General features: G+C 29.5%; 2 protein-coding genes across 2 annotated transcripts; one reads left to right on the top strand and one right to left on the bottom strand.

Annotated features, from left to right (window-relative positions):
- Positions 1 to 59: 59 nt before the first annotated feature.
- Positions 60 to 973, bottom strand: LOC123905032 (E3 ubiquitin-protein ligase MPSR1-like). The gene has a single exon (XM_045954654.1). The coding sequence runs from the start codon at positions 870 to 872 to the stop codon at positions 171 to 173; it is 702 nt and encodes a 233-aa protein (XP_045810610.1). The 5' UTR covers positions 873 to 973; the 3' UTR covers positions 60 to 170.
- A 3,893-nt stretch (positions 974 to 4,866) lies between these two features.
- On the top strand, positions 4,867 to 8,189 carry LOC123905029 (50S ribosomal protein L18). Its single transcript, XM_045954650.1, has 4 exons — positions 4,867 to 5,295; positions 5,416 to 5,504; positions 7,420 to 7,572; positions 7,687 to 8,189. Exons 1-4 carry the CDS (start codon positions 5,193 to 5,195, stop codon positions 7,840 to 7,842), a joined length of 501 nt encoding a protein of 166 aa, XP_045810606.1. The 5' UTR covers positions 4,867 to 5,192; the 3' UTR covers positions 7,843 to 8,189.
- Positions 8,190 to 13,342: the final 5,153 nt, after the last annotated feature.

Raw genomic sequence — 13,342 nt, 5'->3', positions numbered from 1 at the left:
GATTCATAGTATTAACATAATAACATCGCATTCAAAAAAAGAATTGGAATAAAAAAAAATCAAAAAAATCATTATTTATTACCACATATAAGAACACTTTTGTGCATTTGAGCCTATACATATCATTCAACAAATTGAAAAGCAAAACCCTAACAAAACAAAAACCTAAATTAATTCTCAACCTCAGCATCATCATCACCAGAAGTAGCTTGATTTTGATTTTGATCTTGATTTTCCCTACTCCTCCTATTAAGAGAAAAACTAACCCAAACTTCACCACCACCATTACCATTAGTACCATTGCCACCACCACCAACCCTTCTTCTCTCTCCACCTTCTTCTTCTCCATCACTTTTGTTTCCATCACCTTTCTCATCAACAGGCATTTGATACCTACAAACAGGACAAGACCCATGAAGCCCTAACCACTTCTCAATACAATCACCATGAAACCTATGTTTACAAGGCATCTCTTTAACAACCCTACCAACCTCAAATTCCTCCAAACAAACAACACACTCACTACCAACATCACCTTCTCCAATTTCAACTTTCTCCATAGCTTCAATTGACTCCTTTGAAGCTGGTGGTTGACCATTCTTGCTACTCCCAACTTGATTTAACAAACCTTCAAGACTTGAAACTCCTTCAATCACAATCATACGTTGTGTTAAGGGATTCACCAAGATTATTCTTTGACGGTTGGAATCATCGTTACTCTCAGATTCTTGATCTGGGTCGTTGTTGTTTCTTGAAATTGATGAAGATTCTGAAAGACCAAAGATGAAGGGTAAAAACAGAGACATGTCTCTGTTACTGATCATTCTTTCAAAAAGAGATGAAAGTTCAGAAATTTCAGCTTCAGAAGCCATGAATCAGAAACTTGAAGTGAAAAAGAAAAAGATTGATTAGAATGATTTGAGAAGAGGTGGAAAATGTTGTATTTGGAATGAAGAAAAAAAGTGAAAAAATTGATGAATAAATAAAGCGTGAAAAAAAAAACAGACTAAGAAGGTTGTGGAAGGATCTGGAACATTGTAAATGCGATATTTTAGGGAATATTGATCATGTTTATCTAATTTCAATTGCCAATCCTTTTTTTACAGCAAGATATTTAATCTAAACAATGATTTAGTACTAATAATGTGTGTATGAGTTGGATTTTTTTTTTCTTTTACAATTACAAAGGATATTTTCTTTTCTTATACTCTGTCTTTTTAGTTTTTACCATAAATATAAATTTCTACTTTTTTGGCAAATTATTTTAATAATTTTTTTTAAGCATTAATACAATTTATTGGGTGTACTCGTATTTGTTATTATTTTTTCACCCATATCTCTTACTTTTTGCTTCTTAAAATATAACTAGACCCTTACCCTGCGATGCACCGGTGTTATGTGCTATTTTATATTATAATGTTGAAAAATTATTTGTATAAATTAAAATAATAAGTATTATCATTATCAAAATTATAATTATAATAATGATAATAATAATAATAATATAGATATAAAAAATGTGTTTATACATTTCGAAAAACTTCTCTATACACTACATTTGAAGTTACATTAGTATCTTTATTATCATTGGTTAACAATATTTTTAACTCATTAATTGATGTAACTCTTGAAATGACAACATATATCATGAGAAAACCCTTTCTTACAGTAGCGTGAATTTTATCGCACTGGATAATCAAAGAAAAAAAAAAGGAAAAAAGTCAATAATAAAAAATAAAAATAAAAACATCAATAGAGAATTTGTGAATACGTGAGAAGTAATATCAAGATAGTTCATCACATTTTCATCAACAAACAACATATTCATAAAGGTAACTTCAATTGGTTTGTATTTGTCTGTTACAAATGGACTTACTCGCTCTTAAAAGTTTATGTATTTTTATTAAACATCATTAATCTTGATGACTCTCAATGATATATTGAATAATTTTAAATTTTTTTAAAATTATGCATAAATATTCTAATACAATATAAAATTTTAATCCAATTATAAATTTTATAAAATTTCTATTCGTTAAAACATTATTTAACAATGTTCTCGTGAACATATCTCAGTTTGTAAGGACATCACATTTTGTATATAGGGACCGAAGTTCGAATTTCGGACATTCTATTTATCCATTTTAACGATAAAATTTCTAATGATTAAACTAATAAAACGTCATTATTTAATAGTATAATATTACTCAAATAGTATTATATAATATAATCTCCGTTACATGATAAGTATATTTTTTGCCGGAACATTCGGTCAAAATATATTTTGGGTAGAACACTGGAATATAGTGGCTGAATTCGAAATGTGTTTTTGCTTGATTCCCATATGTCAACTAGTGTTGTGAAGAAGTTACGGTAGACTCGTTCTGGATATGCAAGAAATAACTTTCCAGAAAATATCAAGAACAAAGCCATCGTTGATACTTATCTTTTTTTTTTTTTTTATTAAGAAAATGATTTTTTTTTTTAAATTTATTTTGTGAATAGAAAAGGAAAAAATGAAATTTATTTACTTGGTTCTCCATAAATCTTATACGTTTTTTATGGTGAGAATGTGTTTTTGGTTTTACGGCGTGACAATTAAATTTTGATTGAATTGGTTAATTTTGATTAAATTTTTGTTTTGGTTTTTGTTTTTTTTTGTTTTTTTTTTTTGGTTAATTAAATTTTGTTTTTAGTTAAAATGAGTTATATAAATTAAATTCTTCATTTAAAATGTGATGCCAAACTTTCATGAGAAAAAAATAATATTCACATATGGTGTAAAATAATTTTACACTGTCAACCAATCACAATTATTTAACCCTACTTTTTTTATATGACATGGAATATTAAAGCATTTTTATTGGTCGAGTGTGTAAAGTTTTTTTTACTCCATCAGCTTATGTCCATTAAACTCAACTTTTATTGGTGATATGTATACAACATTACATGAATTTTAAGAAATAAATAATAGTGATACGTATCAAATAGGTTTGAGTGTATATAACACTATGTAAATTTGAAGTTGCAGGATGACACATTTAAAAGGTATTCCGAAGTATGTAACTTCAAATTCACATAATGTTGTATGCAACATTAAGTTGCATGCTCGGGAATGAAGGAAACATTTTTTTTACTTTTTGAACAAATAGATTAATTTCAATCTAGAAAATGATATTGGCTTGAAGTTGGAGGTGAAGTGGTGTAGTTTGGCTATGGCGTGCTACTGCATATGGATATTGCGAAACAAAGAACAATTTATAACGGTATGCAAGACCAACTCATCAAGCACAGTACTAGTATATATGTTATGAAAAAAATTATGAATTATCATTTGATAGAAAAAGCAACACTAGCTTGTTGTTAATGAACCTCAGCGTAGTTTAACTCAAGTGAATTGGACATCTCATTTGGCTGGTTGGGTGAAATTAAATATGGGGACTTCGACGGTGATGAGAATGGAGTGCTAGGTTTAGTGGGGCTCGAACCTACAATATTACCATTATGAGTTGTACGTTTCAACCAATTAAACTATAAGCCCCTTTGGATTTCTACATGCAATTCGCTCACTTTGGCAAGAGTGGATGGTTCGTGTCGAAAAGATAGTTGTATTCGTTGTGGTGGTGTTATTCGACAAAGCGAAGGTGAATGGTTGAGACTTGAGATTTCTCAAACATTGGATATGGTTCATTATATGTAGTGGAGTTATGGTGAGTGTTGGAAGGGTCTCAAACTTGCTAAAAGGTTGAATTATCGAGCAAATTTTTATGAATTTTGCTCGATAATTTTTTGTCGGTTTCTTCATACTGATGTATTCGAAATTTTTACCTCTCATTTAGTTATCGTGTAATCTTTTTTTCTTCGGGTGTGTCCCTTTTTTTATTTGGTAGAAGGGTGTGTCCCTTTTTATTATCAACAAAGAAAAAGACCAAAATTACCAAAAATAAAATGGATAAATCTATGAATAAATTCACAATATTTAGGTTAGTAGTAAAAACCATTAAATTATGGGTCATGCTAAACAATGGCTCCGAACACTAGTTAATCATACTAAAAAAGAAAATAAATGATAAAGTTAATGATAAGAGAGAATAACATTTTATATTATTAAAGGTATTAAATGCACAATTTACAACATAAAATTTTCATATTTATATTCACACTGTTTAGCATTTGCCATATGCACTAAGACCATCTTCAATGATGTAGTATCTATTAGGTACTCATGGTACTTATTAGGTACTACCATTGGAGCACAACATATTTTAGTACTTAATAGGTACCAATTCTAACTCTCTCTCTCTTCTTTTTATGGGACCCACTTTATTTAATATATTCAAAAAATAAAAAAATCACAACTTTTAAATTGGCATAAAAATTTAAAGTCAACCATATATAGACGTTGGTAGTCATTGTTTGTTTCTTTTTACCGTTGGAAAAAAAAATAAATATTCCTATCATATAATCAAAACCAAATTGAAGGATTCTACTCCTATCAAAATTACCATTTTATTAATTATTTTAAATTATTTTTTAATTATGTAATTCTTAAAATTTGGCAATATTATTTTAAATTAAATTTCGAATTTTAATTATTTTTTCGAATTATAAAAAAAATAGTCCATACTAATTTTGTAATTTTATCATTAATTCAATCAATTTATATTATAAAATAGATAATTAAATATATTGTAATGATGTGAAATTATTGATGGGACCCATTTTAGAACTTTTTAAGAAATGCTCCATTGAAGGGGTTGAGTACTTATTATGTACTATTATTAAAAAAATAATAAATTAACGATGTGTCCATGTGAGACCATTTAAGTACTAAAAAATGGAGTGCTCCATTATGAATGGTCTAAGAGTGTAAAATTTATTCAATACCAACTAACTATGATGCGGAGGAATAATTAATTTGAGATTGATACAAATAATCATAATTTATGATTATCCATTAATCTCTATTTCATTAAACAAAAATCACAAAATTAAACACTTTATCTATTGAAACAAAAAAAGAGCTTTGCGGCTTTCCCTCTGTATCAGAATCTAGACGGAGTCGTACTGAACTTAACAAGTGGCCGCCGGAAAACGTAGGCGGAGTTGGTCGTCAGCCGCCGGAACCATTGAGAAAATCATCCAGCAAGTTTTCCTGGGTGCGATTCCAGTGCTTGTGAGAATCTTAAAATATGGTTCAAGTGTTGAATTCATTCCAACTACTTCAATTTAAAACTTCTTCTTTCTTTGGAATCATCCCAAAACCATTCATTTTCGTTCAACCCCAAAGTACAAGTAAGTTAAACAGAACTTAAATCTTCCTAATTTGTTTTCTGCTTTGATTTTTGTTGTTGTTATTATTGTGTTCAATGTGAATTTTGATATTTCTTATTGTGAAATTTGAATTTCTTGCAGGTTTAATTAAGAAACCTTTAATTATCAAAGCTAGGGCAAATGCTAGAAAAGAAAGTGCTAAAATTCGAAACAGAAAGATGCAGAAAAAGGTACACTTCTTAGAGCAATACATTTTGTTCTTCTGATTGTTATTTTTTGTTTTATCTTCACTTAGTTTAAGTAATGTTTACTACCTATATGAATCACCGACACCGGATATGATACTTACATTGATATGTAGATACCAGTAATAATTTGAGAAAATGAAAGTTATTTAATGTGTTGGTGTTGTATCGGTGTCTGACATCGACACATATTGGATACAGGTGCACTTTCGATTTAATGTGTCCGTGTTACATATGTTTGTTGCCTGTTACATTTATTATCACCAAATTGCTGTATCTTTTGCTTGGTTAAGCTGTTATGCACTCACATTATATATTTTTCTATAGTTACATGTTTGTAATATCATTTAGCTTATTTGTTGGCACTACTATGGATGCATATCACTCATCTTTTCTTAGTTAGCTATAGATATCGATATATATATTTTATTTTTTTTATAATAGGGAGGGCCTAAACCCCAAAAAGAAAAAAATTACACGTAAATCATTCTAGGGGTGGTTATCCCCAACTCATTCAGCTAACAATAACTCCTTAATTGGAATGGGACAAGAATCATAAAATATGGTTTCACGATCTAAATGACAACCAATATTCGCCAAAGCGTATGCACACTTGTTTGATTATTTGTAAGCATGCTCAATTTTGATCTCCCAATCCGATTCCAACATTCGCCGAATGTGTTTCACCAAAGGTAATCCAACCGAGCTACTAAATCTTCCAGTCTTGATCGCCTGAACCAAAACAACAGAATCAACATTAAGCTCGACGCCGTAAAACCCAACCGCCGCGCATAGCTCAATCCTTTAGCCACTCCCCACAACTCTGCCACAATAGCACTACAATTCCCCAATCCTCTAGCAAAACCTCCCAACCACTCTCCTTGGCTTCCCCGAATAATTCCTCCACATCCTGCTCTACCTTGATCTTTACAAGTTCCATCAGTGTTAAGTTTAACAAAGTTACCACATGGAGGGCTTCCAACTAATATATGCAAGTATATCATTTTTAATTCTCATCAGCCCGTTTGTTTTTCTTGCTTGGTAGTAATCATTCACTCTTCTATACACATGCTGAATCGGTTGCATTGGTCTAGTAAATTCAACATCATGAATTACATCATGAATTTCTTTATTCTTCCATATCCAGAGGCAATGACATGCTGTAGCCCAGTAATCACACCATGCATTACCAGTTCTTCCTTTTGCACCTTTGCTCAAATTTGAATATATCCAATGTTCAAGGTTCTCCATAAAGAAAGTGTTTCTCTCTTCCAATGGAACAACCTATAGCCAAAATTGATTCACCAAATTACAGTCTCAATACATGTATGCTAGTTTCCTCTACATTCCCCCAATAGCTACACATAGCATGACCAAGTCCCATTCGACTCTTCCGACTATTCGTAAGTAATCTGTTATATGTTAGTAACCATACAAAGCAACGCACTTGTTCTGTCACATTCAACTGCCATGTTTTTTTCCACATCAGTTGTGCATTTCGTCGATCAAAACCACATATGTGCTCATACATAGCAGCAACAGAAAAGTCTTTATTATTGCCTCCAATACCTGCTTGTTCATCGCAACCGTTAACAGCAGAAGGCAGTAAAATTGCTGCTATTTTACCTTGAATATGGCTTGGCATCCAGTCCCGAAATATCTGCCAGTTCCATCTGCCGTCTTCATCAACCAGATCACATACGCGCGCACTATCCAGATAAATAGGAACTTCACAGTGCTGCGCAACATGATATATATTACAGTGGATAAGCTGTTGTTGCATTGATAAAGGAACATTAAGTTATTGAGTTACTCAATTTTATGGCACCCCATTTTAAGTATGAAATTTTTCCTCTATTTGTTATTAATACCATTATTTGATCATGTACTTTTTTTCCAGTTTAATGGAACATCAACACATCCAAGACTTTCAGTATTTTGCTCAGATAAGCAATTGTATGCAATGCTTGTAGATGACCAAAATAAGAAGTGTTTATTCTATGGAAGCACGCTGCAGAAATTGTTCCGAGAAAATCCTCCTTGTACCACTGTTGTAAGTAGTCCACCTCATTTTTGAGAGAAATATTGAACGAGACAGTGAAAACAACTTTTGGCTCATTATACTTTGGCTTTGGATTTTTTCTGTTTTGGTGTTGCACGAATTCAGGAAGCTGCTCAACGTGTTGGGGAGGCACTTGTCAAAGCCTGTATTGATCTCAACATAAATGAAATATCGTCCTATGATCGCAATGGTTTTGGTCGTGGAGAAAGACTAAACGCCTTTGAGATTGCCATTTCCAATTTTGGATTCTTGCCTAGATAGGTATGTAACTGATATTGTTGCTCTCTTGTCAAACACATTTGAAGCATTCTACTGTAGAAGTCAATCTTATCGGGACAGGAAGAGATTACATTATCCGAAGTTGCAAGCTTGGTTGATTGATCATGTAAATAAGAACTTTAAAATAGGACTGTATTTGTTGTAATCTTGTTGAAACTTATTTTAACCTCAGATAATATCATAATTAAGTGAAAACTTGCCTAAGTAGTAGAAGGAGGGGAAACATTTGATTAGTTTCACTTAAACATATTTCTTACTTAATGATGGTATCATTACATGTTAAATATGTTTTAATGGTGTGAAATTATGAATTACATGACGTTTTTGCACGTGTTATGCAAAATTAATTTGCTAGATTTATAGTTTACTCCACAAAGTGCACCAAAGATGACATGACAAATGGGATAAAGTTGAAGGATATTACATGTAATTTGCCTTATGTTTCTTCTCTACTAGATACTTAATTGTGAGAACGCTTTGAGACATGTGATGTTGAGTTCCGTAATTTTGACGAGTCAAAACACTTGATGAATTGTGTGAATGCAGTTAATTAGTCAGTTGAGTGTGCAGGACAAATGAACAATTGAAGAATCTTATAACTCTAAAGTTATACTAGTAGAAGAAACAAAGTTTGTTATAAGTTAAGTTATAACCATTTGATGAAACTCCCAAAGTTTTGATAAGTATATCTATAGACTATAATTGTGTCTGTCAATGGTTAAGTTTTAGTCAGTGAACATATCAAAATACTGGTGTATCAGTGAATACTTTTCTTCACAAATGACATAATCTTATTTTAATGGAAGAGTTAAGATAGAAAAACAAATGGGAAGTTATAAATATGGAAACATGTTTTTGTAAACACTGGTTCTGGCTGAGCAAAAGATTGTATAGAATGCAAGTTTCATGAGAGACAAACAAATTTTAACATGGAGATAAAAATTGGTGAACAGAGGAGTGCTAGCAACACACTCTTTAACAAACACATTCTAACACATCCTCTTCTATTAGTTAAAATTTATATGGGTCCCATAAAAATTATATGGGTCCACATTTTTTTATGGGACCCATGTGAATTTCAACCAATAAAAGAGAGTGTGTTGGAGTGTGTTTGTTAAAGAGTGTGTTGCTAGCATTATTCTTGGTGAACATATAATACCACATTTTATATGAATGCTACATGCAATAGGATATTAATCATCATGATCATCAACTCTATCTAGTATACTTTGCTAATGTTTGTGATTGAAGATACTTGGGTAGTAACAATAACAATATAATTAAATCAACATAATCATATTGCACATCATCAACAAGTCATTAAGCACCTAGTAAATGGCAGTATATTATTTATGGTGCAGGTTATGATGAGTGCATCATCTAATTTTCCCATGGTGGGAAAGTGACATTTAACCTCTAATTGCAGGTCATAACCGGTTTCTTTGTAAGTTTAAGTTTTTTTTCTTTGAAAAAAATACCCATTCATATTAACATGAAATGCACCAAAAGAATTAAATAAATATTAACATAAAATATACCCCAAAAATATTAACATAATTTGTTTTTAGGATTAAATAAATTTTTAATTTCTGTAAATATTTTGAATTTCATTTTTAGTCTTTATAAAAAATTTCAACAACATTTTATCCTTCAAATATTTTCTGTCACAATATTTTAACTCTTTTTTTTTTTTTGAAAACTCTGTATCCGGCCCTAGGACCGACTAATTCGAGGGGATCAATCTCACCGTCCATTTGCGGGGACCTCATTTAAAGCCAGAGTTTTTTTTTTCTCTGTATGGACTACTAGCTAGCCCACCGAAATTGAAACCAAAGGGAATCGAATTTGAGACCTTGAGAGGAGCATACTTCAAGGACCCAACCCAAGTGGGTTCACAATATTTTATCTCTACTTTTAATCAACTCTTGTATACTTTCAAATTTTTAAATTGTTTTTTGTATTCTTATTCATAATATTATAAAAATCTCTTCTATAAAAATTTATAATTTTTTAACCGAATTACTTATGAATTTTTTAGTGCAAAAAACTTAAAAATTCATATGTAATACATCATTTGTTTAAAAATAAAAATTACATTTTTGCAAGAGGAATTTTGATAATGTTCTAAATACCCTTGAAAAAAATTCAAATTTTTTAATGATATGCATGAGATGACTGAAAAGCAGTGACTAAAAATCTTGACAAAAAATATTTGAGGCCGATCAAAACTTGTTAAAATTTTTTATAGAAACTAAAAATAAAAATTGAAATATTTATAATAAGAAATATATATTTAACTCTATTTTTTATGGTAAAAGAGTAACATTAATTTAAAAAAATACTGTAACTACTATATACAACACTTTTCTTTTTTTTATAATTTTAAAATTCTTTTAGTATGTAAATTGACACTAATTAATACTATTACGTAGAGGTGTTAGTCAAAATGCTAGATAAATACAATATAGTGTATACAAGGTGCATTAAAAAAATGACTTAAGTAATTAAGCTTGATATATTTATCACACTATTATTTATTTATTTATTTTTCTTTACAGAAGAATTATTTATTAACTAACAGAGTTTAATCAAGCATTTATAAATTATAATGCTAAAGTAAAGTATAATTTTAACAGTAAATATGAACATTTTTCTTTACCAAAGATATCAAGTTTTTATAAATTAATACTATTAGGTGCTTAATGACTTGTTGATGATGTGCAATATGATTATGTTGATTTAATTATATTGTTATTGTTACTACCCAAGTATCTTCAATCACAAACATTAGCAAAGTATACTAGATAGAGTTGATGATCATGATGATTAATATCCTATTGCATGTAGCATTCATATAAAATGTGGTATTATATGTTCACCAAGAATAATGCTAGCAACACACTCTTTAACAAACATACTCCAACACACTCTCTTTTATTGGTTGAAATTCACATGAGTCCCATAAAAAAATGTGGACCCATATAATTTTTATGGGACCCATATAAATTTTAACCAATAAAAGAGAGTATGTTAGAGTGTGTTTGTTAAAGAGTGTGTTGCTAGCACTCCTCTTAAATAATATATCAATGGTAGAATTTGGTTTTCCCATCATGGGAAAATTAATCTCCCTTCCCATATAAACTGCACCATTATTTATTAGCATATACGTTCAATTATATGGTAGTGGTACACTGTAACAAGGTGCCTCTAGACCATTTACTTATTGCTAGTAAATGTTCAGAATTGAAAAGAACAACACTTTGTGTCTTTGTCTAAACAAACTTTCTGACTGCAATATGCTCAAAAAAGATGAAACATTAGTGTTTGGTTTCATAATTTTTCATCATGTAGATAAAACATTAGCCTAGCATTGTTGTTCTTAAATTGGTTTAGAACTATGATAGATATCAAAGTAACAAGTTGCTTTTAAAATTGTTATTTTTCTTTTTCTTGTTTAGCTTTGGTAACCATTAGACAGATTAATATATTGATTACCGTTATAAAAACAGCTTTTCAACTACTTTAGCTATCCAATATTGATGTCTATGCATACAAACATCTAACATATAACACAACTCACCCTCAAAAACTAAAAAGAAAATAACGAAAACGTGGATACTCTTGATTGAATATTTAATTTTGAGTTTAATTCTAAAATTGAGAATTTTACTTTTAATTTAGAAACTTAAGGATTATGAATATTAATTAACGCATAAAAAAAATTAATTAAAAAGTGAATTTTGAATATCATATAAATTATATATAATTGACTTTATCTCATGAATTAAATACAACACTCGGTTCGTGAACTTAGGTCAGTTGGTAGGATATTGCCTTATATATGTAGGGGGACGGGGTTTGAATCCCGGTCATCTCACTTATCCATCTTAATTGGATGGAATTTCTTGAAGTCATGCATTTTAAAACACCACCAACTACATGCACAACAGCAACAATATATTTAGCAAAAACAATAAACTATCTTTTATTATTTATGTATTAAATATGATTTTTCAAGTCATGCAGGTCATGCGAAAATTATACTATGTTAGCCATTAAAGTGATCGTCAATTTTAACTTCTAATATATATATATATATATATATATATATATATATATATATATATATATATATATATATATATATATATATATATATATATATATATATATATATATATATATATATATATATATATATATATATATGTATGCATTATCCTTTTATTGTGTACCAAATAACGTATATATTTTTTGAATAATCATATAAAATTTTGTAATATTCTATTATTTTACGAAAATATTACAAATTATATCAATTACCACTTTGAACATATATGCGCGTAAATTGCACATATATCAATAAGTGTTTCCCCCTAAATATTGACATAATACATGTATTACTAAAAAAACTTGGTCTCCTTTAAATATGGAGCTTGTGGCAAAAATTTCTCAATAATCATTATTAAAGAATAGAGTTAGAATTCAAACCATTTAATATTCAAACTCTTGTTTAAAATTTGTCATGGGCTCATGGCTTTGTGAGTACTAGTCCCACAATAAGATAAATTGAAAATTTACACAAATTCTTCATAGAAATTTAGTGTCGATCTTGTATAAGAGCAACATGACCTTTTTGTACAAGATCTCAAATTTTTGGTTTATCAGATATTTTTCTAAAATATTTATTTGAAATGATTAATTATTAGTTAACGGTGAGAAATGATACAATATAATCAATGACATAATAGTTGAGTCAATTGTGTGAAATGATTTGTGTGTTTACCGGTTTGAGTGCCCACTTAATGTATTTTTTGTATTTTTAGACATACATAAAAAAAATAGCTTTTGAGTAAATAAAATATTGTAGAAAAAAACTTTGTTTAATAGTGTTTTTAATCATCTATAAATTGTTGTTTTCTAGCCACAACACATTAATCACACAAATAAATATAAAAATATGATTTATTTTAATTTTTTTAATATGCACGACCTCAAATCATTGGTGACAATTGAAATTTAATTTTATATTATATAAATTTATTTGCTTTCAAGAAGCTAAATTTTAATAAACAATTTTGTCTTTTGAAAAGTAAAAAAACACATTTTAAATAAAAGAAAACATATTAGTTTTACTAAAAAAATTACCTTCAAATGACTCACTTTTAATTTGCTTTGGATCTCGAAATATTTTGGGTCGGTCTTGTGGATAACACTTGTATATTGAACCCAAAAAATATGAGTGAATATCTAAATATCCTATGAAATTAATTGCAAAAATCTTCAAATATCCCCTAAAATTTGACAGACACTACTCAATTTCTATTTATTGAAACCGCATATGAATTGGATGCTTGCAAGTTAATCGAATAAAAAATAGACCACCGTACAAATTCCGAAGGACTTGTGCTCTGGACGGGCACAACGGGAACAACTTCGTTGGTGAGGTGAAGTATAATTTTGTGGTTGTTTATCGCTTCAG

The sequence above is a fragment of the Trifolium pratense genome, linkage group LG2 (genome assembly GCF_020283565.1).
Source record: "Trifolium pratense cultivar HEN17-A07 linkage group LG2, ARS_RC_1.1, whole genome shotgun sequence".
Taxonomy (NCBI): Eukaryota; Viridiplantae; Streptophyta; class Magnoliopsida; order Fabales; family Fabaceae; genus Trifolium; species Trifolium pratense.
This window is presented reverse-complemented; position numbering and strand designations above follow the sequence as displayed.

What these genes read in the sequence shown, in the direction of transcription:
- LOC123905032 (XM_045954654.1), bottom strand. Translation starts at nt 872, where the DNA reads ATGGCTTCTGAAGCTGAAATTTCTGAACTTTCATCTCTTTTTGAAAGA.
- LOC123905029 (XM_045954650.1), top strand. Translation starts at nt 5,193, where the DNA reads ATGGTTCAAGTGTTGAATTCATTCCAACTACTTCAATTTAAAACTTCT. An exon ending in CGTTCAACCCCAAAGTACAA is followed by an intron (nt 5,296 to 5,415) that starts GTAAGTTAAACA and finishes AATTTCTTGCAG; the next exon opens with GTTTAATTAAGAAACCTTTA. An exon ending in ACAGAAAGATGCAGAAAAAG is followed by an intron (nt 5,505 to 7,419) that starts GTACACTTCTTA and finishes CTTTTTTTCCAG; the next exon opens with TTTAATGGAACATCAACACA.